This window comes from Plecotus auritus (assembly GCF_963455305.1).
Source record: "Plecotus auritus genome assembly, chromosome: 7".
Lineage (NCBI taxonomy): Eukaryota > Metazoa > Chordata > Mammalia > Chiroptera > Vespertilionidae > Plecotus > Plecotus auritus.
This window is the reverse complement of record NC_137774.1, coordinates 54,817,119-54,844,410: the sequence shown is the minus strand read 5'-3', so window position 1 is coordinate 54,844,410 and position 27,292 is coordinate 54,817,119. Positions and strand designations below refer to the sequence as shown.

General features: G+C 52.4%; 1 protein-coding gene across 1 annotated transcript; it reads left to right on the top strand.

Annotated features, from left to right (window-relative positions):
* Positions 1-1,193: 1,193 nt before the first annotated feature.
* On the top strand, positions 1,194-26,855 carry DRG2 (developmentally regulated GTP binding protein 2). Its single transcript, XM_080677689.1, has 13 exons — positions 1,194-1,353; positions 9,195-9,355; positions 14,859-14,948; positions 15,510-15,570; positions 17,330-17,420; positions 17,969-18,041; positions 18,160-18,250; positions 19,099-19,196; positions 19,576-19,652; positions 20,854-20,942; positions 21,670-21,728; positions 25,667-25,720; positions 26,084-26,855. Exons 1-13 carry the CDS (start codon positions 1,290-1,292, stop codon positions 26,168-26,170), a joined length of 1,095 nt encoding a protein of 364 aa, XP_080533815.1. The 5' UTR covers positions 1,194-1,289; the 3' UTR covers positions 26,171-26,855.
* Positions 26,856-27,292: the final 437 nt, after the last annotated feature.

Sequence of the window (27,292 nt, the reverse complement as noted above, 5' to 3'; positions counted from 1 at the left end):
CCCATCTGGACTTCCAACCTCCCAAACTGAGAAATTTTCTGTTGTTTAAGCCACCCAACGCGTGGTATTTTGTTAGGTTTGCCTGAGCAAACCCCTAAATACCACAGCATGCATCTGCTAATAATAAAAACATTCTCCTACATTATCACACCAGGAAAATTAGCAGTTACTCCATAATATCCAATATCCTATCCAAAGTTAAAGTTCCCCCAACTGTCCCAAGAATGTCTTTTTATAGCTGCTTTTAAAATTTTCAACCAGAATCTAGGCACCCCCTGCAGCTGCCAATTGGGGCCTGCGGGCTGGGAGCAGCTCCTGCATTGAATGTCTGCCCCCTAGTGGTCAGTGCATGTCATAGCAACAGGTCGTTCCCGGGTTGTTCCCCAGTTCAGTCGATTTGCATATTAGGCTTTTATTATACAGGCTATTTTAATCTAGAAGAGTACCCCTTCCCTTTCCCTGGTCATTTATAATTTTGAAGATCTCAGGCCACTTGTTTTACAAAATGTACCACTTTCTAGATTTGTCTTATGTTTCCTTGTTTCTAAATTCAAATACAGCCGAAACCGGTTTGGCTCAGTGGATAGAGCGTCGGCCTGCGGACTGAAGGGTCCCGGGTTCGATTCTGGTCAGGGGCATGTACCTTGGTTGCGGGCACATCCTCAGTGGGAGGTGTGCAGGAGGCGGCTGATCGATGTTTCTCTCTTATCGATGTTTCTAGCTCTCTATCCCTCTCCCTTCCTCTCTGTAAAATATCAATAAAATATATTTAAAAAAATAAATAAATTCAAATACAATGTTTTTTTGCAAGAATTCCACATAGGAAATGTTGTCTACTTCATACTGCATCATATCAGGAGGTATCTGATGGTAGAGAGGAAGGCTAAGGTGGAGCACTTGGTTAATGTGGTAAGGGGGACCCACTTTTAACCTCGACATAGAATAAGAGCTCAGCTTCTTTTCTTTACATCCGATTAGAGTTCATCCCCGAAGATTCCCTTTGTCTCCCATGCCCGACCCCTGCCCACCTTAGCCCTGGTCCAGTGTCGCATGCCCATCTCTACCCGCCTAGCGGGGTCCCAGCCATCCCAGCGGGGCCCCAGCCCAAAGGGCGGAACCAATCATGTCGGGCACTCTGCTCCACATCGCCCGCCCGGACTCGGAATAGCCGAGCGCCGGCGCCGGAGGACGCTGTAATCCGTAGGCTTCCGGGCACCCGCTGCGCGGCCGCCACGGACCGGGGTTCTGGAACTGCCGCCGACTCTGGGCGCTCTGAGTAGAGCGCGGCCATGGGGATCCTGGAGAAGATATCTGAGATCGAGAAGGAGATCGCTCGGACGCAGAAGAACAAGGGTGAGCGTGGCCGCCGGGGCCCTCCGCCTCCGTTTTCCTGTCTGCGAGATGGGGAACCGCCAGCGCAGCGCTGGGCCGGCCGAGGCCGTGGAGAAGCGCCCGTCGGTGCCGAGGCAGGCAGGGCCGGGCGGGATCCGGGCCCCACGCCCGGCTGACTGCAAACGACCCCCCGAGAGAGCTCATCAGTGTCAGGCCAGGTGGTGACAGAGTAGAGACCGAGTGGAGAAACCCCAGCCCACAGCGCAAGCATCTGACCCAGAGAGAGGCAGGGCCAGGGATGGAACCCCGGCTTCCTCGTGGACCGGCTCGGGGCGTTGGCACTCTCCCCTTTTGTGCTGGGAAGTCTGAGGAGACCTCTCAAAGATAAACTCACCCAGCAGCCTGAGACCCTGGGTGGAGTAGAGGAGGCGGTCTGGACTCCGGAATCGGGAGGACCTGGCTTTGAACTCTGGTTCCACCCCTTACCTGCTGTGAAACCTTGGGAAGTCACTTCACCTCTTTTAGCTTCAAGGTCCTCATCTGCTCACGGAGAGAATAACCCTCCCCACATGTTCTCTCGCAGCTAAGTTACACTAGGTAGCGTGTGCAGAGCACTAGGCACATGGCGAGCACCCAGTATCTAAAGTAAACCTTCCAACGTGGTGAAAGCACATAATGAAGCATCACATCTGGGCTTCAGATTGTAAGGGCGGGAGGAGCTCAGAGGTGAGAAGACAAGAATGGTGACACGTAGACGGCTTCCAGGAGGAGGTGGGACTAGAGCTGGTGGAGGGAAGGGTATTCCAGGTGGGGGGCAAAGGCAAGGGAGTCTCGGTGAGCACGCTGTATTCATGGGACAGTGAGAACAGTCTAGATCAGAAGGAGGGTCCGGAATCAATGGGGGATACGATTGGTCAAGGTGGTAAGGCCCAGTGCCCAGTCAGACCTTCTGTGGGATTGCAGGAGCAAGAAGTAAGGAATGCTGGGTGGCTGATCTCTCCTCCATGGCTCCATTTAGTTCTGAAGACTAAAGAGTTGGGGGGCTTCTATCATGTGTTTATTCTATAAATCTTTACTGAGCCCTTGCTGTGTGGGCATCCCTGCCCTCGTGGAGCTGACCTTCCAGTGGACAGTCTGTACATCAGTAACTAAACAGACAAGATAATTTCAGCAATAAATTCTGTGAAGACAAACCAGAGTGTTAGGGGTGGGGACTGATCAGAAAAGACCACCACGAGGCGGGAACATTTGAGCTGAGACCAGCATTTTTGCATGCAGAGGGAACAGTTGGTGCAAAGGCCGCAGGCAGGAAACTTGGTGTGTTTAAGGATCAAAAGATCTGGGCCTGGAGTGCAGTGATGGGAAAGGAGAGGGCCAATCATGTAGCACCGTGTAGGTCCTGGACCAAGACTGACTTGTGTTCTGAGGGGAGTGGGAGCTAGTGGAGGGTGTGAAGCAGGAGAGATGTAGTCTGATTTCTGTTTTTAAAAGTTCCCTCTCTGGTTCCCCAGTGGAGTATCATCTACTGGACACAAAGTAGCAGGGAGGCTTAGGGGAGGCGAGAGATGCTCCCACTTTAGCAGTGGTGGAGGAAGGACAGTGAAGGTGATTAAGATCTAGTCCTTCCTTTCAGGGATGCTCAGAATCTGATGAGCTGGGATGACAGGAAGGACCATGTCAACCTGACTACTGCTGAACCCATTCTTGACCATTTCTCACTGTCACCAATTCACTCATTTGCTTAGTAAAACATTTCCTGAGCGCTTGCCCTGTACGTACCCTGTGCAGGAAGCTGAGGATACAACTTCGGCAGTCCCAGTCCCTACCCTGTTAGAGGGGAGGAACTAAAGAAGCAAGACAGTTTTGAATAGTGATAAGAGCCATGCAGACAATAATCAGGACCGAGGCAGAGAGGGACTAGAGAGAGTTGGGGTTACTGTAGATAGTGATAATCACCAACTTTTATTGGGTGCTTACTATGTGCTAGACATGTTCTTAGTGCTTTCTTTAAGCCTTACAGAAATCCAGTGAAGTACTTATTCTTAACATCCCTATTTTGCAGGTTAAGAAACTAATGCACAAGAAGATTAAGTAATTTACCCAAAGCAAAATGACCAGTGATAGCAGGGTGGACCTCTGGATGACACTGTCCCCCAAGACTGGTAGGGGAGACTTCCTTGAAGAGGTGACATTTGAGTTGAGCCTTGAATGTTGAGAAGGAGTAAGCCCTGCGAAGATAAAGTTTAAATGGAAGGAATAGCAAATGCAAAGGTCCAGAGGCAGGAATGGGGTCTGCATATGCTGAGAAAGCCACTGTGGCTGGAATGTAGTAAATAAAAGCGGAGTGGTAAGAGATGTTGTTGAAGTAGCTGGGGACCAGGTCACCTAGGGCCCTGCTTCTCAATGTCAGTCCCAGCCTCCGTTTATAGCAAAGACTTTGTAATACCCTCTTTACTGTTCTGAAATGTGATTCCCCATCAATAGTGTAACTTTCGTACACAAAGAATTTGAAAAATATCAATATAATGCCCTAATAGTAATATAAAGGAGTGGGAAAGGGAAAGTAATTTATAATAAAAATACTGTGTATTTCAATATGCAAATGTTGGGCCACAGCCAAGTTATAATGAAGTGATAATGAAGCTTGTACCTCTGGGTAGAATGGGGGTGTGGCCGACACAATGCTGGTAGTGCAGGTATATTGTGTTAGTGCCTCCCTGCAAGGGGTTTCACTGTTGGTGGCATAGAATCCCAAGATGGTGAGCAGCTCTAGGTAAAGTTTCAAACAAAACATGCTATAATCTTCCCTGAACACGCACAGGAGTTGCATTCCTGGAAATTTCAGCGTTTATTCACACTGTAGAAAATCCCTCTGTGTGTGTGTGAAGCAGTTAGATTTCAGGCTCCTGTGACCCTAACCAGGTTTTCTCTTTGGATGTCTTTGGGACATGAAAAGTCATGTGGGACACAGGACAACTCTTGACTGTGCTAGACTGACTCACACCTGGTAGGGCAGTTGGCTTCACCATCAGAATGACAATGGAAAACATCCCTAGGAATTTCTAGAAAACCCTCAGGGTGTGTTGCTGGATCCACTGAGAACCACTGACATGGGGTCTCGAGGCCTCAATAAGGAGACTCACTTTTATTATAAACTAGAGGCCTGGTGCACGACATTCGTGCACTGGAGGATCCCTCAACCTGGCCTGCGCCCTCTCACAGTCTGGGACCCCCAAGGGGTCCTTAACACTGCCGTGGGGTGGGAGAGGCTCCCGCCACCACTGCTGCACTTGTTAGAAATAAGGCGAGCCCCCCAAGTCAGGAGTCCTGGTAGAACACAAATACTCGGGAGCCAGGCAACAAGGCAAAACATCTTTACTTATACGTAGAAGGGTGCGCACACATGGCCTGGAAGCACGCGCACACCGAGCGGTTTGCTTGGCTTTATAAACCCTGATGCACGTGACCTGTCCCTTACTCTTTTTTTTTTTTTTTAAATAAATCTTTATTCAGATTATTACAATTGTTTCTCCTTTTTCCCCCCATAGCTCCCCTCCACCCGGTTCCCACCCCACCTTCTGCCCTTACTTCCCCCCCCCCCACTGTCCTCATCCATAGGTGTATGATTTTTGTCCAGTCTCTTCCTGAACCCCCCCATACCCCTTTCCCCCTGAGAATTATCAGTCCACTCCCTTTCTATGCCCCTGATTCTATTATATTCACCAGATTATTCAGTTCCTCAGGTTTTTAATTCACTTGATTTTTAGGTTCACTTGTTGATAGATATGTATTTGTTGTTCATAATTTTTATCTTTACTTTTTTCTTCTTCCTCTTCTTTAAGAATACCTTTCAGCATTTCATATAATACTGGTTTGGTGGTGATGAACTCCTTTAGCTTTTTCTTATCTGTGAAGCTCTTTATCTGCCCTTCAATTCTGAATGATAGCTTTGCTGGGTAGAGTAATCTTGGTTGTAGGTTCTTGCTATTCATCACATTGAAAATTTCTTGCCACTCCCGTCTGGCCTGCATAGTTTCTGTTGAGAAATCAGCTGACAATCGTATGGGTGCTCCCTTGTAGGTAATTAACTGTTTTTCTCTTGCTGCTTTTAATATTCTCTCTTTGTCTTTTGCTCTTGGCATTTTAATTATGATGTGTCTTGGTGTGGTCCTCTTTGGATTCCTTTTTTTTGGGGTTCTGTGCACTTCCTGGACTTGTAAATCTATTTCTTTCACCAGGTGGGGGAAGTTTTTGGTCATTATTTCTTCAAATAGGTTTACAGTGTCTTGCTCTCTCTCTTCTTCTTGCACCCCCATAATTCTGATGTTGGTACGCTTGAAGTTGTCCCAGAGTCTTCTTACACTATCTTCAACTTTTTGGATTTTTTTTTTTTGCTTTTTCGGTTGAGTGTTTTTTGCTTCTTTGTATTTCAATTCTTTGACTTGATTCTTGCGTTCCTCTAGTCTGTTTTTGGGTCTCTGTATAATATTTTTTATTTCAGTCAGTGTATGTTTAATTTCTAGTTGGTCCTTTTTCATATCCTCGAGGGTCTCGTTATATTTATCGGCCTTTTCTAGGATATTCTTGAAAAGCCTTATAACTGTGGTTTTGAATTCTATATCCAGTCGTTTGTTTTCCTCCATTTCTTTCGTTTGTGATCTGTTTCTTTGATGCCGCATTTTCACTGCTTCCCTGAGTTGGTAGGGTCGCTTTGTGTGCTAGGTTTCCTATGGCCCAGTGGGTCGGCCTCCCCAGTTAACCTGAGGTGGACACTCTTGGTGCACCCCTTTGTGGACTGTGTGTACAGCCTTGTTGTAATGAAGTCTTGATTGTTGTTGGTATCACTGGGAGGAATTGACCTCCAGGCCAGTTGGCTGTAAGGATCAGCTGTGTCTATGCTGGGAGGAGTTCGGTGCTGGAGACAGTCTTATAGGATTAGACTTGCCAAATTGAAATAGCCTCTGTGCTCAGCTTGGATGGGGTGGAGTCTCAAGGCGGAGCAGACAGTCTTGGCTTCCCATTAGCCTTGCCCTTGCGCGCACTCGTAGACCTCTGCCTTCCCCAGCTCCCGAGTCTCCGCCCGAGAGTCCAGACTCCCCCCACAAGAGCGTGGGTCCCCAGGGGCTCGCCTGGAACTGGGGTTCAGTGCAGTCAGAACTGGGGCTCAGTGCAGTCAGGAGCCTCTGACTCCCTTCCACTAGGGAAAGCCTGTGGCAACCTCCGCTGCCTTTGTGCGCACTGGCACGCGCACATCTTCAGACCTCTGCCTTCCCCGGCTCCTGAGTCTCCGCCCGAGAGTCCAGACTCCCCTCGTAAGAGCGTGGGTCCCCAGAGGCTCACCCGGAACTGGGGTTCAGTGCAGTCAGAACTGAGGTTCAGTGCGGTGGGGGGCTTCCTTCCCCCTTCTGCCAGAGAAAGTCAGCCAGGCTCTCATCCGCCCTTCCTCTCTGTGCACACAAAGACCCTTTGCCGTACCTCCAATTCTCTGTGAGCTTTTCTCTTTCCTTCTAGTTGTAGAATTTTCACTCAGCCAGCTTTCCTGTGGTTCTGGATGGTGTCCGTTCTGTCTTTTAGTTGTAGTTTTGAAATTGTTGTGCAAGGCAGCAGTTTAGGTGCTTACCTATGCCGCCATCTTGGTTTCTCTCCTGTCCCTTACTCTTGATTGGAACTCAGGCACAGTCTTTTGCAATTGACTAATTCAAAGGGAGGGGTTGGCCTTTGCTGTTCCAAGATGGCGGCCCCCAGGGGAGATGCAAGCCATATGGCCAACATGGCGGCTGCCGAGTCATGCAGTCCAAAATGGCGGCTGTCTAAACTGTTCTTTGACAGAAAAGATGACTTGTTCATTCTTCTGGTTGAGCTGTGCTCACCCTGTGAGAACACACTGACCACCAGGGGGTAGCTCCTGCGTTGAGCATCTGCCCCCTGGTGGTCAGTGCACGTAGTAGCGATCGGTTGTTCTGCTGTTTGGTCGATTTACATATTAGGGTTTTATTATATAAGACTAGTGGCCCGGTGAATGGATTTGTGAACATTGAAAGGAAATTAATTAATTAGAAGACATATTTTAATATCACTATTCACCCTTTGTAATAGAAGTGTCAACCAAATTCATGATCGACAATGACAGATCGAAACACTCATGTGCAATTGGCGCCAGCGAGAGCTTTATATGTATCGCATATGTGCGAGTCAACTTAGCCTTCTATAGATATAGAACAGACTTGCTTCATTAGACCTGCTTTCTGAGTTAGCTAAACTTTTTCCAGCCCAGTGAAGCACCCCAACTTCCCTTTCAGGTAATTGTCAGCAACACAGCAGTAAATATCAACACGAGGCAGATTATTATTGTAGATCATGCAAGGAGAACAAAGGGTAAAATATTTAACTGCAGCAGTGTTTGACTATATTCTGTGCAGTGAGAAAACCCGAAGTCATTTTCAAGGTCCACCATTTCTTCTTTTCAGTCAGGTCAAGTTTCTAAACGTTCTAAATCTCCGTTTTCTGGCTAATGAAAAGAAAATAGGATTCCCCTGGGTCTCCTATCTACCTACTCCTGGACTTCAGTGAGGATCAAATGAGATGAGGCACGTGAAAATGCTTCACAAACATTTGGTCAAACTGTGAAATGTTTGCACCTGGCTATAAAGCAAGTTGTGTTCCTGGGCTAAAGAAATTCCAACAAGGCTAGTTGCTAGGGAGAAGAAGCCGGGCATTGCTATGTGACTCCATTACCCGGTGCCCACAGCGACAGTTCCCGGGCTGGGCTGTGGGCTGCATTTTGCGCCATGGGGTCTTGGCAGCATCGGCTGTGATTTAGTGGGGTGTCGCTCCGGGGTGGTGGTGGGGCCCGTGTCCCACTTGGAGGAAGCCAAGTGTTGGTTTGGCGGCACCGGGTCTGTGGTGCCATTTATTTTTAAATGGCCAGTGCGCATCATGGCAGCTCCTGAGTTGAGTGTCTGCCCCCTGGTGGTCAGTACATGTCATAGCGACCAGTCGGACAGTCACTTAGCCTTTTATATATACAGATGAAGTGAGCAGCCAAGGTGTGCCGCGCCAGCACAGCCAAGGGTTTGGCAAGCCTGAGGGGGGCCGGCGAAGGATGAAGAAAAGACAGACCAAGAGAATAAGCTGGGTCCCAGCCTTGGGCAAACTACGGCCAGATCTGGCTGTTCTATCCGGTTCTCTTGCTCTCCCCTCCGCTCCTTTACTTTGAATTTATATTAGTTCACACAAACACTCCATCCATGCTTTTGTTCCGGCCCTCCGGTCCAGTTTAAGAACCCATTGTGGCCCTCGAGTCAAAAAGTTTGCCCACCCCTGAGGTGGATCTTATGTGCCTGGCTGAGACCACAGAAAAGATCCAGACTGCAAGCTGATGCTTTATTTTATAGTCAGAAGTAAACAAGGTAGTGGTTACCATAGTTACCATGTTCTTATGAGTTTCACTTGTTTTGGCAGCACTTGCTGCACCTCCCACAGCCCCTGTGAGTCAGGTGGGGCCTCACACACCACCGAGTGCTAGCCGGGAATGTCAGACCCAATGGCAACCAATTCTAAACGTTCTAAATCTCCATTTTCTGGCTAATGAAAATAAAATAGGATTCCCCTGGGTCTCCCATTTACCTACTCCAGGACTTCTGTGAGGATCAAATGAGATGAGGCACGTGAAATGAAAACACAGATATTTATATTCCGATTCATAACAGTGGCAAAATTACAGTTATGAAGTAGCAACGAAAATAATTTTATGGTTGGGGGTCACCACAACATGAAGAACTGTATTAAAGGGTCGTGGCATTAAAAAGGTTGAGAACCACTGCTTTAGACACTTACCTTCTGTCTTGCTTTTTGTCCATTAGCCACCGAATATCACCTGGGCTTGCTGAAAGCAAAACTGGCCAAGTATCGGGCCCAGCTCCTGGAACCATCCAAATCGGCTTCATCCAAAGGAGAGGGCTTCGATGTCATGAAGTCGGGCGATGCCCGTGTGGCACTGATCGGATTTCCCTCTGTGGGTAAGGTCAGTGATGGTCATGGTGGGCCTTGGGGAGGAAGGCAGGTTGTCTCCTTTCAGAGTGATTGTGGCTCTTCTCCCTGTCCCTCTGGATTAGCTCCAGGGACAGAGAAGATACAACCTCTCCCAGAATCAGGCCCCACCCCTGTATCATCCTAACATGGAGAACTTTCTTTCCACTTCAGCAGAAATAGCTCCATTCTGTCTCTGACTCATCCGTTGTGCACATTTATTGAGTGTGCACCGCGTGCCAGCTGCTAGAGATGCAGCAGGGAGTGAGAGAGTTCTGTCCCTGCCCACACAGACTTCCCCTCTTGGGGGGAGAAAAGACAGTCAGCTAATGGCAGGTGGGGACCGTGGTCCTGCCAGTTTCTGGTTGGGATTGGGGAAGGCTGCCCTGGTGAGCAGGGATTTGAGCAGAGGCCTGAAGGTAGTGCAGAAGCTTGCAGGGCCCTGCGAAGGAACATCCCAGACAGAGGGAGCAGTGGGTGCAAAGGCTCGTAGGTGGGGGCTTGCTTGTTGTGTTTAAGGGAGCCAGGCAGCTTAAGGGTCTAAATGAGCAGCAATGGGAGACAAATTACAGAGGGTGGATGACCTTGGAGCCGTCAGACAACTTTGGCCTTGAATGAAATAGGGTGAAGCAGGAGCCACTGCAGAGTTTTTTAGGTTTCTTCTGTAAGCTTCTTAGTTTAGTGTGAAATTCATACTTAATATTTGAGTGGGGAGTAAGGTAAACCTCATGGAAGGGTTTTGAGCAGAAAAGGGACTGAGCTGCCCAGCTTTTAAGAGTCAAGGATTTACAAAGAAGCTGCCAAGCCAGCACAGAGTTCCTTCATGCCCCACGCCCGGCTGGTGCAGAGTTCTGTTTTTCTGCCCCAGGAGCCCGCGTTGCACTTAGTGTCCTGTCCTCTCAGCTCTCCTTGGCTGGCCTTGATTGGATGACTGGCCATCTTGAGGAGTGCTAGTGGGGTATTGTAGAAAGTCTCTCCACTGGGGTTTGTCTGACCTTGTCTCATGCTTAGACTGTCACTTAGCCTTTTATATATACAGATGGGTTTGCGGGAGGAATGCCACAGGAGTGAAGTGCCATTTTTCTCACATCATCAGTTGATGTTGACCTTGACCACCTGGTGAGGGCGAGTTTGTCAGGTTTCTCCTCTGTGAACTCACACTTTTTCTCTTGTTCTCGTGTCCTCTTAGAAGGGATGGCACTGTGTGCAGTCCACTAAGGGGAGAAGTTAGTTCCACCTTTTTGAGGGGGCGTAGCTACACAAATTATTCAGAGTTCATATGTGAAATTTGTCTCTTCTCTCCCATTTTATTTTGTTGTATTGCAAATCAGTGAGCTGGACAAGACGCCTAATGAGCCAATTAGTTAGGAGTCATCTTTATTGCGTGCAGGTTCAGAGCAGATTACCTCTGTCACATTCTGAACAAACAGAGGGAGTATTTCCTTTTTATATCCTTCTGTTCTTTGTGTAAGACAGCTTGTAACCTTGAATACATATCGTATCTAACAAACACCTGTCATATCTATACAGACAACTTGTAACTTTGAGTACATATCATATCTATATAGACACCTGTAACCTTGGATGAACAAACACTTGGCAGAATATGTGAATTAATATCAGTATCAGTGTATCAGCCCCTTTAGATGGCTAGCTTGCAAGGTCAGACAGTTAAGTTTATCTTTTCTATTATTCAAGCTAAAAACAAAGTTATATTTTATAGAATAAGAGACTATCTAAAAATAACAGAGTAGTTCAAACAGCAGTTTTCCAAAGGAGGGACCACCATGCTTCAATTTAATCATTTATTTATATCAGTGTGACTCATGGGAATTTGTTGTATGCTTGGGTTCTAATGTTACTCAGATTTTTCTAGCTATTTCAGTTGGCTTTTTGACAAACTCCTGTCGTGTTTATTCAGCACTTCCGTACTTCTGATACTGCAAAATGCTTCAGGCTCATCTTATATATCCCCTCATCTCTGAACTGCTGCCTGGAACACCATGTTATGGTCATGTGATCACCAACAGCCCTCCCCCCCCCCCCCCCACCCCGCATGGTGGTGGCCAAGCCACCCAGGCTTTTGTTGCAGCCCACAGTGCTGTGGTGAATGCTCTTTGCTCGCCGCTTTGCTGCTGGAACTGGTGTTTCTGCAGGAAGCGTTCCTAGGCATAGGCACAGCAGCTCCGGCTTCAGGGTTTTTAAAGCAGCCATCAGCCTGGCCAATTATGCACCAAGGAAACTCCAGCTGACTCCATCTGGGGACCGATGGGAACGTTTTCTAGGCTTTCTGGTGTACCCACTATCCACAGTGCTGTGTCTGAGCTGGGATGTGCGTGCTGGTGTGGGTGCAGGCTGGACCAAGACCAGGCTCTGCTGAGGAATCTGCAGAAGGATTCCTTCCTGGTGCATCTAAGTGCTTTTTAGTCTTCAGGCACATACCCCAATTGGATTTTACTGTCCTTTTCTCCTTGTCCTCCAACAGTGTGGGCTCAGGAAATACAATGCCATTTTATCTGAATCAGGTAGAATGGACTGGAAGCTTTTATCTGCAGCTCCTTTTCCTTCAAGCCTTTGGCAGTTCATTCCTTCCATAAAATCTGAGCAGCTTGTTGCATGAAGCTTTCCAGCCTGTGCTCAAATTCCTTTATTTTTATTTTTCAAAAATATACTTTTATTGATTTCAGAGAGGAAGGGAGAGAGGGGAGAGAGATAGAAACATCAGTGATGAGAGAGAATCATTGATTGGCTGCCTCCTGCATGTCCCTTACTGGGGATCGAACCCACAACCCAGACATGTGCCCTTGACTGGAATTGAACCCAGGAACCTTCAGTTTGCAGGCTGAGGCTCTATCCACCAGAGCCAAACCAGCTAGGGCCTCAAATTCCTTTGGTGGTGGGGTGCTCATGACTCCTCAACTTCACAAAAGCCAGACACAGAGCTGCTCAGGGGCCTCCTGCTCCAGCCCCTCAGAAGGAGCAGACCTCTGCTGCAGGAGCCCCTCCTGCCCAAGAGGGTGGGACTTCCCCCAAGTGTGGCCTCTGCCGGCCCTGTACCCTCACGCCTTCAATCCTGGCATGGTTTCCAGGTCCCTGTCTTTTTTATTCTTTCTCATTTTTCCCAATTCTATATAATAAAAATTTCAAACAGGCATAAGAGGTGGAAGAACAAGTACCGTCTGCCCTCTCTCTGGATGCATCACTGACTGGCATTTTGCCATATTGCTCTATCTCTGTGTGTGTTGGGGGGGGGGGTTGTTTTTGTTTTGACTGAACCATTTGGGAGTAAATTACAGGTGTCATGCTTTATGGTCCTCCACCTCTAAATATTTAAGCTTGTATCTCCAATGAGTAAGAAAAATGTCCTGCTTAGCCACAAACTGGCATAGCATACCAAACAAAATTAACAGTGACCCAGTGATCATCTAATGTCCAGACTATATTCTAATCAGTAGTTACCCCAAAATGACCATTGCAACTGGTCTTCCTAAACTAGGATCCGCTCTGGCCACATGTAGCCCCTGTGTATTGTCACGAAGGTTGCTTTAACCTAGACCAGCCCCTTTTGTCATGACCCTGCCTCTCTGAAGAGACCAGGCCCGTTGCCTGTCGGAACATTTGTGTTCCAGGGTCTGCTTGCTTCCTCAAGGTGTGCTGCAGCTTGTCCGACTCTGCTGTTTCCTGGGAGCTGGGGGCCAAACTGTGTTGGCCAGGTTCACGAGTGGATGATGGGCATGGCTGAAAACCCCCGCAGGCTAGCTGCATTTCCAGGGCCACCGTGCTAAGGGGAGCGCACCCTGTGTCCCCCTGCGTGTAGCTGTGTTCCCCCCCACACCAGAACACTGGGAAGTCACCTGCAGGGTGCTGCTAGGCAGCTCGCAGAAATCAGGCCCTGTCGGCATCCTTTTAGTGGCTTGGGCCCAGTGACCTGTCCTTGCCTGGGGTTTTATGAGTGTTTGTAAAGTAGCTATTTTCTAGTTCTCTTACTCCTTCCTCACTTGGTAGCTCATGTGCCTTGTAAAGTAGCAGCTCCCTCCTCCACGTGGGCAGCTTGGTTCCTCTGAAAAAGTTTCACCTGGAAAGGCAGGACAGATGCTGAGCTCACAGCTGTCCCGCAGGTGACAAGTGAGGATTTCCAGGCTTCAACTCTTCAGGTGTTATTATGGGCTCATTAATTTTAATCTTTTCTTTCGATTTTACTTTCCATCCTACCAAAGACTCATTAATTTTAATCTTTTCTTTCGATTTTACTTTCCATCCTACCAAAGACTTCCTTTCCAGGTGAGAAGCTCAGGCTGAGAGAAGTCACTCTAGTTTCCAAGGTCTGTGCTCCTTGGAGTCTGGGACCTGTGGCCAGATCCCGCCGCCCTGTTAGGAATTCAGGTTCTCTGGCCATGGGAGGCCCAGGACTCTCTGGCAGAGACCAAACTGGATGCGGGGTGGCAGGGTGGGGGTGCGGTGCGCACCATTCAGTGTCTCAGGGCCATTGCTCTACTCCCCCACCGCCCACCTTCAGGAGGTGCCCAGGGCAGAGAGTTTCTGGATTTGAGGCCTGTGTTTTCTTCACATGCCCCATTCTAGGTTTCAGTCTGAGGGTGTGTGAGGGAGGTGTGCCCCCAGCCTTCCTGCCTGCCAGCGAGGGGCAGAGTCCAGAGGGCACCAGCTCCAGATCTAGGCAGCACTATCCCAGTCGGAACTGCGTTTCAGGCTTGTTTCAGGTGCCGTGCTGACCCAGATGGGCGCCTGAGGCCAGCGCTGGGTTTTCTCCTGGCGCTGCCCACTGCTTTGCTTGTGTTCTGGGCCTCAGCATCCAGCACTGGTCTTGCTGTACCCCCGACTCAGTAGACCACGTGCCTTATCATCTCTATTAATCCCCATCCAGTCCCTCAAGAAAGAGATGGAATGGATGCCCACTCTACATATGAGGACACTGAAGCTTAGAGGATGTAGTTTCTTGCCCAGGGTCCCCGAGCAGAGGCGGGGTCCAAGGCCTCTCTGTTTCCTAGCCAAGCTGCAGCCCCATTCCCACAGCGGACTATGGCATAAGTGTTCCACCCAGGTTCTTTCCAGCTCACCCCTTCCTCCCACCGGGCTTTGTCTAAACCCAAAGATCAGGATCTCCCAGCACATCTCACCTCTCCCGGGGGAGCAGCCGCTCTGAGTGCCATGGGCTATCACCTGCTTGAAGTTCTCTGGGGCCCGGGATGGTCAAGGGTTTTGTGGAGCTGGGAATGGCCCCTGATTTAAGGGAAGAACCCACTGAGAAGAAGGTCCCTGTGTCCACCTGAGAGAGACTTGGACCGCCGAGGAACAGAGGGGTCCTCTGGTGCCCATCTCCACCTTGGCGGGGCCTAAGACAACTTTCCAGCTATTGCTCTCTTCACATATCCCCAGTCACTAACGGGGGTGAGGAGGGGATCTCCCTGCTGCCTGCAGCCCATGCGGCTTCTCCAGGGAGATGGGACAAGACTCATGCAATGACTTGCTTTTTCTCCTAGTCCACCTTCTTGAGTCTAATGACCTCTACAGCCAGTGAAGCTGCATCCTATGAATTCACAACCCTGACGTGTATCCCAGGGGTTATTGAAGTAAGTTGCAGTTTGCTGGATCCCAGGAGGGGCAAGGGCGTGTGCTTGTGTTTTCAATTGTGTGTCTGTCCTGAGCCGGTGTGCCCTGAGGCACTGGCGCCTCCGGGGATTCTGGCAGCTGAGACCCCAGAGATGCCTGGCCCATCCTGTAACACCAACTGGTCCCAGGAACAGGCCAGTGTGTGGCAGATCTCCGGGCGCCCTGTGCTCCGCTGCCCATGCCCCTCCAGCTCGGTCACTTGTTTCTGCATGGCTGGATCCTGTTTCCTGTGAAGCTTCGGAGCTGTGTGCAGCCGGGTTCTGTGACCTTGAGCCTCTCACGGTGAAGCACTTTATCTGTGAAGAGCTGTTACCATCTGGAATGAGTGTTGTGGGATGGTAAAGTAGAGCTCTTTTCTAGGTGGCTCAGCTCACAGTGAGTGACGAGGCTCAGACATGGCCATGGAGGCTGGCCCTGGGGTTCAGTAGCCCCTAACTGCAGGCTGTTGTAGGTGTCCTGGGTTCAGGTAGGCCCTGCCCAGCGGCCCTTCTCACCTTACTGTCCTCTCTTCTGCATCCTAGTACAAAGGAGCCAACATCCAGCTCTTGGACCTTCCTGGAATCATTGAAGGCGCAGCACAAGGTGCGAGCTGGGCACCCAGGGCCAGCCTTCCTGCTCAGGATGCAGCAAACCTCACTATTGAAGTTGGGTGTGGCTGTTGAGGGTTGACGGGTGGGGCTCACAATCCCTCACATTGCTCAGTGCTCTGTACTTAAGGGACTCTGGCCCATTACAGTCCTGAGAAATCCATCTTAAAGCCGAGGAAACTAAGGCAGTGAAATGACTTGCCAAGGTTGCACAGCTCACCAGACAGGCTCGAGCCCCACTTCCCCTCCCTGTGCTCCACTGCCCTGGGAAGGATGGACACTTCTCAGCTGGTGATCTCAGACTGTGCTCCTAGTCCTGTCCTGTGTTTGGGGTTTTTTTTTGTTGTTGTTGTTGTTGTTTTTTCAGGTTTTTGGGGTCTTTTTTGAGATGGGAACATGCCTATGGCTTCTGGTGGCAGATGGCTGCATCCAGTATTTGCAGCAATGGTTACAGCTGCTGGCTATTCAGCACTTGCTAATTTCTGGGCTCTGTGCTGACCATTATCCCACTTAATGCTCAGACAGCCCTTGGCTTAGGGAGTGCTGTCATTTCCTCTCCATAGCCAGGAGGAGCGCTGGGGCAGCGAGCTAAAGGGTCTGCCTCATTGACTATTCAGCTGCTGAGTGGCAGGCTGAGATGGAGTTGCCTGTCTGCAGCCTGCTTGGGCTGGCAGTGGGACCTCTTCCCTAGGTGTCCAGTGCCATCTCTCCTAGTGCCTTCCCATGCCCTGCTGTCACAATGGCATTGAGGTCCTGCTGGTTTGAATTTGGTAGTGGTGGTGATGGTCCCCATGCCATCCCAGCCAGCATATGAGGGGCCTGCGGTGGTCCGGCCACCTGTGGGGAAGTGCGCCAGCTGGAGGCAAGAGGCAGCCGGGGAGTGGATGTCACCCTCATTCTCAGAAGAGGGGCCAGGGCATAGTTGAAACCCACACTACAGCAGGGGTCCTCAAACTACGGCCCGCGGGCCACATGCGGCCCACTGAGGACATTTATCCGGCCTGCCGGGTGCCTCTGCCTGTCTTGCTTAGCAGCCGACTCATCCCGGGCCTGCAGTGCGCATAGGAATTTGTTCATAGTTTTTTTTTTTAAACTATAGTCCGGCCCTCCAACGGTCTGAGGGACAGTGAACTGGCCCCCTGTTTAAAAAGTTTGAGGACCCCTGAAGAGCCTTGCAGCTTTAGCCCCCAACTTGGACACTGGTGAGGATCCTGACTTCTTTGGTCATCTAGTACTAATGAGGCCTGGCCTCTCCGTGGCCATCCCTGAAGCACCTCCTCCTGGGTGGTCTCCTGTGATCCTGCTGCCCAGGTGGGCCTTCTGTCGCCCTGTTTTCTAGACAGGGCAGATAGGTTCAAGTCCTGGCACCACACTGCTTTGTGTTCGTTGGCAACTGATTGAGTGTCTCTAAGCCAAGCTTCAATTTTCTCATCTGTAAAATGGGCATGATAACACCAATCATATGGGATAGTTTTGAGGATCAAATGAGGAAATGTTCATGAAGCTCTTAGCACAGGGCCTGGGGGAGGACGTCATCCCTCCTAAGGTAGTGATGTTGAATTTTCTTATAAAACAAGTCTCCACAAGTAAGAGAGCATCTCAATTAAAGAAAAATGCCAAAGAAATCATAGCCTGGCAGGTGGCAGACACCATGGCAGGTCTGTAAAGGACAGGAGTCTGGGTGCTGTGGGATGGGTGGGGGTCACATGGGTCCTGCCTGTCACTGTGTCACCATGACCCTTCTGCCTGTCCAGGGAAAGGCCGTGGCCGGCAGGTGATTGCTGTGGCACGCACAGCTGACGTCGTCATCATGATGCTGGATGCCACCAAGGGAGAGGTGCAGAGGTCCGCGGGGTGGGATAGGGGGGCAGGCTGACGTGTCTGGGAAGGCCCTGGAGCTCATGGCGGACGGTCTGAGTGGTGCTGGGCCCTGTTGCGTGGCAGTAGTGGCAGGACTGTCCACAGGCTGACCCTGTGCACTCCGCCTGGTGCATCCTCTCCAGGAGGCTCACCTCCAGCATCGGGGTTGGAGCTCGTAGCCAGAGTCCCGGTCACATTGGCCGTTCATGGCCAAAGGAGCATGGCCTGGCTCTGGCTCCTACTTGTGGAAGCCAGTGTCCTAGTCGCTGCCAGAAGCCCAGCCCCAAGTAACAGAAACCTTGCTCATGCCCCGGCCTCTGCCCAGTGACTGCAGACCTGGCCAGTCTGCCATGGACTAGACAGAGGGCCCAGAAGATCCTCTGCAACCCAGGGTTGTTGGGAAGGAAGGTCCAGGTTGCACAGGGCGTGTAGAGGAGGGTGTTGGCCTGGGTGGGCAGGGGCTTCCTTTGTTACATGGAAGTTGCGCAGCCTGCTTCTGGGCACCTGTGAAGGCGCGTGGGGGCTCTGCCCAGGTCTCTGCTGGAGAAGGAACTGGAGTCGGTGGGCATCCGCCTCAACAAGCACAAGCCTAACATCTACTTCAAGGTAAGGCCCATCACCTGCAGGCTACGGGGCGGGGGTGGGGGGTGGACTGCATCAGGCAGGATCTGAGCATGTGGGCAGTTGCAGCCAACCCTTTATCAGCAGCTCTCCCCTTCTCCAGCCCAAGAAAGGTGGTGGCATCTCCTTTAATTCGACAGTCACGCTGACCCAGTGCTCAGAAAAGCTGGTGCAGCTGATCCTACACGAGTACAGTATCCTTCCTGAAGGAGCAATGCGGGAGGGGCTTCCGGAGCCTGAGGCCCTGTGGCCCAGGATCACAGCAGACTCTCCCAGGCCTCCTGATGCACCGAGCAGGCTCTGAGAAAGCTGCATCTGCAGCATAGGGTGCTGCCTGTCTCCGCCTCCTGCTCACTAAGATCCGGGCTTGCCAGACAGCCACGCCCTGGACTGGTTTCCTGGCTCCTGGACAACTGCTAGGTTTGTGTGAGCCAGTCACCTCTGGAAGGGCGATGAGACGGCAAGGAAAACAGCCTCCAGGGACACTGCCTCCTGGTCTGGAGAAGCCTCGGAGACCCAGGGGCCTGTGCACACCTGCTAAGTATTGTTGGGGGACAGGCGGGCTCTGGGACTCCAGAGGACAGGACGGCAGAGGCAAAGGCGAACTCAGCACAGGGAAAGCTCATGAGGGAACAGGGCCCCTTCGAGGTGGTGAGGCCCTCATCACGTCACTGGAGGTGTGCAAGCGGAGGCAGGATGTACCAGAGGAGAGTTCTTGGGGCAGGTGAGTGAGACCAGAGCTCTCAGCTGCTCCTGGCACTGAAGCCAGCTCCTCTGAGGCGCTCGGGGGTTCTGGCAAGTAGACTTTCTTGACCAACAGCGAAGATTTGAACTGGTGATTGGAGTTTTTAACGCACTGTGGCTTCTTTTGAAAAGAAGGAGGGGCTCCCCAGACTTTAAAATCTAGTAAAACCGTGCAAGCAGAGAGGGCCTCCCAGGGCCCTTTCATCAGTCTGTTTCCTGATGGGCTGTCTCAGGCCCTCCGCTGGCTAGGCACCAGGGGCTGCTAGTACACACTGTGCCCTTAACCCGAGCCCCTCAGAGATCTTCAATGCCGAAGTGCTCTTCCGAGAGGATTGCTCCCCGGACGAGTTCATCGACGTGATCGTGGGCAACCGGGTGTACATGCCCTGCTTGTATGTAAGTGTACAAGTCCTGCCCTTGCCCTGTGGAGGGGCGCCTGGCCTCAGGCCACACTTCCTGAGCCTCCTTGACTCATGGGGGGCGGGCTTCTGTGAGGCACAGAGCTGTCTCCACCCTCCTCCCCTCTACCCACGGCTCCTTGAGTTGCACACGTCTCACTGACATGGGTTCTGGCCCAGCCTTTCCTTTTGGGAGCACTGGCAGTCCAGCCCTTTCAGCTTTCCGCATCATTGTGTGGGGGAGGGAGGATGCTCCGCATCAGACCCCGAGGTGTGCAGAGGGAGGAACCACAGGCAGGCCTGTGGCTACATGAGGCCCTTTCCTGTCCTCTTGTTTCTTTCCTTCCCCATCACCCACCTCCACCTTTGAATCCCAGGTTTATAACAAAATTGACCAGATCTCAATGGAAGAAGTGGATCGCCTGGCCCGGAAACCCAACAGCGTGGTCATCAGGTGAGGCTCTGCCATCCTTTCTGGGGGTGAGCCCATCAGTGAGGCCTCCCTGCTGCCTCCCCACCACCTCCTCCGCACACAGCCTGGCAGAAGAGACCCTCCCAATTGCTGGTGACCTTAGCTCAGTCCCACCCTGAATGATAGGGACAGTGTGGGTAACATGGGTGGGTTCTGGGTAAGAAAACGTATTTTGTCCATCAAGGTAGGTGGTTAAGAATGGTTAAGAGTCTTCATAATGTAGTAGTTACATGCAGTCCCCCAGGAAGCCCACTATAAGTTGGTGCTCCTGATACTTGGCATGATGTGGCTCTGTCAGCACAGAGCAGAGGGGAAAGGGAGCTGGAGGTATTAGGTGGACACAGCCATCATTGACCATGGCTCCCTGTCCTTGAGGGGTGGGTTCTGGGGCCTCCTGCATTCACTTCCTGTCATCACTGACTCGTGGCTTCCATGTTGATGGTTTCCCAGCTCAAACAAAGTGCTCTGTAGCTTCACAGTGGGGCTTAGCTTATGGGGAGGAAGATGCTCAGGGACCAGGTGGGGTGACTGTGCAAATGGTGGGATGCAAGTGCTATAAGGACCATTTCCTGGGCATTGCCAGCTGCTGCAAAGAGCAGCAAAGCCAACTCCCTCCCTAGAACAGCTCGGCTCCTCTCCACCTCCTGCTACACCCCAGGCACCCTTATGCCCGTCTGTGGGCTGTGAGAGCATTGTTATCTGCTCATCAGGCTCAGAACAGCTGCGGAGGGCAGGACTAGTGCAGCTAAGACAGCGTAAATGACCACAACCAGCCCCACCCCGACCCCTGGTGCTGAAATCCCTGCGGGGCTGCCCTGGGCACTTGGAAGCCCCTCCCACCTCTCAGGAGAAGGCAAGCTCTGGATTGTCCTCTGTCCTCCATCCCATCACAGCCCCACACCAGTCCCACACAGCAGGTCTCTGTGCCAAATGCAGAGAGCAGCTGTGGCCCCAGAGAGATGCTGAGCTCTGCTGGTGTGGTCTGATTGCTGACTAGAGGCATTGGCGCTGAAGGTCACGCGGCCACCAGTTGGAGCTTGGTGCTCACAGGCTCCAGTGGGCCACATGCCTTGGTGCCTATGCCCAGCCAGGTGGAGGTTGTCCCTTGCCATAGTGAGAGAGCAGTGCTCCCTGGCCTCTGAGCCCACGGGGCTCTTCTGACTGCCACCTTCCTCCCTGGCAGCTGTGGCATGAAGCTGAACCTGGACTATTTGCTTGAAATGCTTTGGGAATACTTGGCTCTGACCTGCATCTACACCAAGAAGAGAGGACGTGAGTCGAGCAGCCTCAGCCAAGAATCAGCCCCACCCAGAGCCCAGCCTGTGTTGTACACATCTCCACCCTTCTCCCATCTCAGAACTGGCACTGACCTCTACCCCAGGCTGGTAGAGACCTCAGCCTGAGCCCTTGTGACCAAGAATGCCAAATTCTGGGGCTACTAGTCTTGAGGGTGCCCTGGTGGGGCCGGGGAAGGGGCAGTTGGATAGAAGCTGCTCTTGAGTCCCCCACAGCTACAGCAGTGACCCCTCCCGACTTCCCCCAACAGTGGCAGGCCCCTCATCAGAACTGTAGGTGACTGCATGTACAAGAACTTTTCCCGTGCCCCCACCCCTTATACTCAGGGACCTAGCTGCTGAGTTCTGGCAATTTTCATTGACCTTGACCTTGTAAGCAAGGGCAGCCATGTAGTTGTCCCTGACTGGATGCCAGCAGCTGTCAAATCTTGCCAGTACTTTCCAGGTGCTTCACAGGGCTCAGCTGGGGCTCTCGTGGCTGACTGGATTGCAGGCAGTTTGAATCCTGGACTTGGATTTATTTTGATCTGTATTAAGGTCAAGGTTGTAGGAGATTGCATGGGGCTCTACAATGAGGATATGCTAAATAAAAGGGGAGGCTAGCCCAAGGCTGGAGCCTGGAAGGGCCTCTGTTCCCTGTGGGAAGGAACCACATAGCGTGGGGCCATAACTGGTTCACACCCACCCCATCTCTACCTGTGCAGAGAGGCCGGACTTCACAGACGCCATCATCCTCCGGAGAGGGGCCTCCGTGGAGCATGTGGTGAGTTCCTGAGACCTGCCTGGATGAGGGTTCATGGAGCTCTCTGTTCCCTGGGAGTAAGGTCCTGCCTGAAGTCCTGGACAGGCTGCAGTGCAAGGTGCCGTGGGCAGGCCCTGGTGTTGGGCCCAGAATGGTGCTGCCCACAGCAGTCAGGTGTGCACGGCACTAGCATCTGCCTGGGACGTGGCAGCTGTCCTGGAAACTGCGGTCCTCGCAGTCTGTGCTATGGGCTCCTCAGAGCCACCAGGGTGCTTTGTCACAGCGGCTACTGCTTGGGGTGTTCCTGTGTCCACTTTAAGTCGTGTCTCCCCACACAGGCCTAGGACTCAGAGTTGCACCTCCTTGCCCTTGGCCCCTGCTGGTTTCCAGATCCCCATGCATCCCCAGCATATCCTGTCCCTCCCTGCTCCCACAGCCTGCCCTCACCCAGAGGTGGCTTTGAATGCTTTCTTCACTCAACATTATCTGTTGAGCATTAACAAAGTAGACCCAGTTCCTGCCAGAACTAGGGTCCTTTCGGGTCAACAGATGCCAGTTGCCCAATCTCAGAGCCAAGCAGTCACACATTAGGGTGAGTAGTGAAGAGAGGACAGCAAGTAGGGAGGGGTGGCACTACGTCTACAGAGAGGCCAGGAGGTCTCAAAGGAGGTGATCTGAGTGGGCCTCTCAACCATGCAGGACTGACTGAAGAGTTGGGCATAGGAGAAGCCCTCCAGCAGGGGCGTATGTTTGCAAAGGCCCTGAGACAGGGCTCTGGGTGAGCCTGTGGGTCCGGGAGAGGAAGGATGCCCTTCTGTGTCTGGAGCTCTGTCAGAGGCACAGGGTCACCTCTCCCCTGGGTGTGTCTCTGTACCATCTTTCAGGGAAGGTACCTTGGGACGGAGAAGAGCAGGTGTTAGCCCGAGAGCCCAGGACAATGCTCCAGGTCACACAGCCATCTTCTTGGGCTTTTGTTTTCCTCTAGCTCAGCGATTTTCAACCTTTTCCATCTCGTGGCACATAAACTAATTACTAAATTCTGCGGCACACCAAAAAATACAATTTTTGCTCATCTGACCAAAGTATAATTGCCCTAGCCGGTTTACCTCAGTGGATAGAGCATCGGCTTGCGGAGCAAAGGGTCCCGGGTTCAATTCCAGTACATTGGTTGTAGGCTCCTCCCCAGCCTGGGCCCTGGTCAGGGCTCGTGCAGGAGATAACCAATCAATGTGTTTCTCTTTGTCTTTCTCTCTCTCCTTCCCTCTCCCTAAAAACCAATGGAAATATCCTCAAGTGAGGGTTAATAAAAATAATAATCCTATATAATATATAATAAAGAGGTAATATGCAAATTGACCATCACTCCAACGCACAAGATGGCCGCCACAAAGTGGCCAGCAGGGGAGTGCAGTTATGGGCTATCAGGCCAGCAGGGGAGGGCAGTTGGGAGGGACCAGGCCTGCAGGGGAGGGCAGTTGGGGGCGACCAGGCCTGCAGGGGAGGGCAATTGGGGGGGAGGACCAGGCCTGCAGGGGAGGGCAGTTGGGGGGGACCAGGCCTACAGGGGAGGGCAGTTGGGGGGAACCATTCCGGCAGGGGAGAGCAGTTAGAGGCACTCAGGCCAGCAGGGGAGTAGTTAGGCGTCAATCAGGCTGGCAGGGGAGCTGTTAGGGGCAATCAGGCAGGCAGGTGAGTGATTGGGAGCCAGCAGTCCTGGATTGTGAGAGGGGTCCCAGATTGGAGAGGGTGCAGGCTGGGCTGAGGGACACCCCTGGGTATGAATTTTGTGCACTGGGCCTCTAGTAATAATAATAATAAGGGTATAATTTTGATTCATTCACATCAGACGGCTATTGTGTTGGCTGTTGTCATTTTTTTATTTGACAACTGAAGGGAAGAGGTCAGTGCCCCTGACAAATAATCAGGTATTGTGTGTTTTAAACATTTCTGCAGCACATGGGTTGAAAATTGCTGGTCTAGCTCATTTTTCCTCAGGATCTGAGCTGTTGACAGTGGGGCTGCAATCTGGTCTCACTCAGTGTTTCATTCATTCCGGGAGCCCAACCTTAGGCCTTTGCCACCTGGAGATGCTGATGCAAACAGGGCCAAGTTTGGCCTTGAAAGCTCACTTGCCAGGCAGAACAAGGCCAAGGAAACTCAAGATCACCCTCCCAGATCCCTCAAATCACTCCAAAGAGCTCTATGTGGGAGTTTAGGAACCTGTGACTGCACTGTCTCCTGCTGGGATCCAGCGGGCCATTTAACAGGTGCCCACATGAGCTGGACTTCCCTGGGGTCACCCTGCACCTTTTGGGGGCGGTTTCCTCTACCCTCACAACCTCAGCTGCTTGCCCAAGGGGATGTGGGGTTTTAGCCATGAGTGGGAAGAAAAGCAGGAAATAACAGGTGCAAAGGCCCAGAGGCAGGAGCGAATTGGGAGTGCTGACTATTGCCTATCAGCTGTCGTGGAGTCAAAAGCTGCAGGTGAGGAGAGGCTAGTGGGGTGAGGAGGGGCTGTGAAGGTCTTGCTCCGGAGCCTGGACTTTGTCCCACAGAGGCCTGCTCTCCAGGGGTTAGCCCCGCCTCTCCTTCCCTCCTGGGACACCTGCCGTCCAGGTGCCACAGAAAGTACGGAGAGGCCTGCCTGGTGCTGCAGCAGAGACCCATAGAGGAACCAGGTAGACAGTGGATCCAGGCAGCCCTGGGGTCATACCACAGCTCCCCATACTCTCAGCCTCCCTGTGCCTCGGTGCTCTTATCTGGGGTGACTGCCTGCCCTCCCAGGGCCTTAGTAGTCCATCCAGCCCAGGCCCTGTTGTCTTCACTGAGCTGACCAAGGCCTGGTCTGCAGAGGAGTCCTGGCCATCATGCAGGGCTCTCTGAAGTGAGAGGCGCAGGCACTCTGAGGAGCAATAGTCTCCCATCCCAAAGGACTGTGCTCCCATTTTGACGAGATGGCCTTGCATGACTTTTTACTCATCCCCAGTGCAAGAGCCAAGTGCAGCTCCGTAGTGTCGGATACACGGCTTGGTGAGGCCTGTGGTGCAGGGAGAGCCCCTGCCGCATCCATGAGCGCCAGCCCGTGCTCCCAGAGGCTGCAGGGCCCCAGGAGAAACCCTGTGACTATGTGCAAAGTGGCTTTGCAAACTTTGCCAGTGGATTTACTCCTGTTGTTGGGCAAACTGAGTAAAACTTAACACCCATTTGCAGGCCAGAGTTGACCTCGGCCATCAGATGTCCTTTTCTGGCCTGGAAAGCGGCGGGTATGGGAATGGCTGTGTGGTGGCTGTGGCTGTCACTGCAACAGCACCTCTGCGTGGCTGTGGCATCCTCACTCACCCAGAGAAGGCCGGATCGGGGTGGCTTCTTGGGAAATGTTCTTGCAGGCCCCCTGTCTACCTCTGTCTCTACAGAGCTGGCTGAGGCATTTGGTCCCTGACCAGGGCCTGAGAGGCTCTGGCATGTGGGAGGAGAGGCAGTATTGCCCCATCTTCTCCCTGGCTCACCTCCACTGCCCCCGCCTAACTCCAGAGGTCCACGTTTTCCAGGGAAGAGCTGCTGCTCCCAGGCCTCCTCTAGCCTCCTGACAGCACTGGGATTCCCATGACCTTCATTTCCACCTGGGAATGCTGACGCCCACAGGCTGAGGGTGGAGAGTGGGTGATGTGATGTGGGAGAATCCGGGTTACAGCTGTGGGTGGAAGGCGTAAGACGGTGACCAAGCACGGTGACTCCAGGCTGAGGTGTGGTGGCCTGAAAGCATCTGTCAGGGCTGTTGTCAGGGAAGGTGGGCAGAGGGCACTGACAGCCAGCCAGTCCCAGTCCCTGGCAGACCTGGCTGTGTGGAGGGGCAGGTGTCCCTGATGAGGCCAGGGCTGTGTGAGGACCCGCCTTGGGAATTGCTTGGTGGGGTTGGATGGAACTTCACCTCCTTGCTGACTCTCCTGTCCTCCCACTAGTGCCACCGCATCCACCGGTCGCTCGCCAGCCAGTTCAAGTACGCGCTGGTGTGGGTGAGTGAGGGTGGGTGGCATGCCCAGCATCACCCTGGGGCAGGAGGGAACATGGTGCCCCCACTACTGTGCAGCGTCCCTGTGCTCCCATATGGGACCAAGTGTCTGTGTCTGTCCCACTCCACCCATGCATGCTGCCCCACACTGGACACAGGCCTCTCCATACAGGCCTCTCCATTTCAGGACCCAGAGGTGATCAGACTACTGGGGAGTCCGGCTGTCTGAGGCCTGCGGTGTTCACTGGTGCTGGGATACCTCGCTTTAGACTCCGGCGTTCACACCCCTCCTTCCTCTAGTAGTAGCTCCCCAGACTTGTCCTTGATCAGGACTGAATCTGACATTGCCCTCTGTCTCTTTCCCCAGGGCACCAGCACCAAGTACAGCCCACAGCGGGTGGGCCTGACCCACACCATGGAGCACGAAGATGTCATCCAGATTGTCAAGAAGTAGCCTGGGCCAGGCCAGGCCACCCACCTGTCTCCCTGGGGAATCGGACCCAGTGGGACATACTGAAGCCCAAACAGGAAGAATACAAATACATGTATTCCAGGAAGGGGTCTTTTAAGTCTGCTTTTTCTGGAAATTTCTTCAGTAGACAAATGATGAAGAGTGTGTGAGACTGAGGGAGAGGGTGGGGGTCTTAAGCTGGGCTGGAGGCATTTCCCATGAGACTAGCCCCTTGGGTGGGGCTTCTGAGTTTGGAACCCCTGCGCCCTGCACCTAGCCCCGGTTGGGCACTGAGAGAGCACACTGCCCCCTTACTTCCCAGCCAGGGCCTGCCTGCTGCTCAGTGCTGGGGGGGTGGGCCTGGCCTGCCAAGGTCCCGGAGGTGGTGTTACTGTAGGGGTACTTTGGCCCCTCCGCTCCTGCAGCTTCTCTGGTACCTAGGAAGGGGCCTACCAGGGCAAAAACCCGTCCCCCTTTTTGTTCCATGGCTGCCCAGTGATGGAAAGTAGAGGTCAGTGGTTTTAAAGACCCAGTTCATGCCCTCCACAGCCTGACAGGTCCTGGAGGGCCACCCCTCCCAGGGCAGCCCAGACCCTGTGCAGACACCTGGGGGACATTGGGGTTTGGGTTATTTTCTCTCTAAGCCCTCTGATCTCGGCTCTCTCTGAAATAAAGGATGAGGACAGTTCCTGTTCAGAGTGAGGTCAACTTTGTACGTTTTTTGAACTCTTGCCAGGTATGGTCTGTGGGCAGCAATGAGCCTAATGATCAGACAGGGCTCAAGCTTGGGCTGCTGGGAGAATGTGGACTCCAGGATGGGTTGCGCCTTGGAGACCAGGCCTGGCTGCTAAGGTGGGCAGCAACCCCAGAAGTCCTTGTAATGTGTCCTCCCACAGGGGAGCCAGTAGCCTATTCCCGTGGAAGGTGGGCTGGAGGGTCTTGGCATGGTGCCAAGGAGGGGCAGCAGGTGTTCTCTAAGCCCTGGGTGTGCCAGGGCCTGTGCAGGGCCCTCCCCAGCAGCCTGTCCTCGGGTAGTGGCCTGCCCTGCACTGCACATCTTGTGAGTGGAGATGGGATTTGAACCGCAGGCTAAGATGCCTGAGCCGTAGAGAAGGCTTCCTGGAG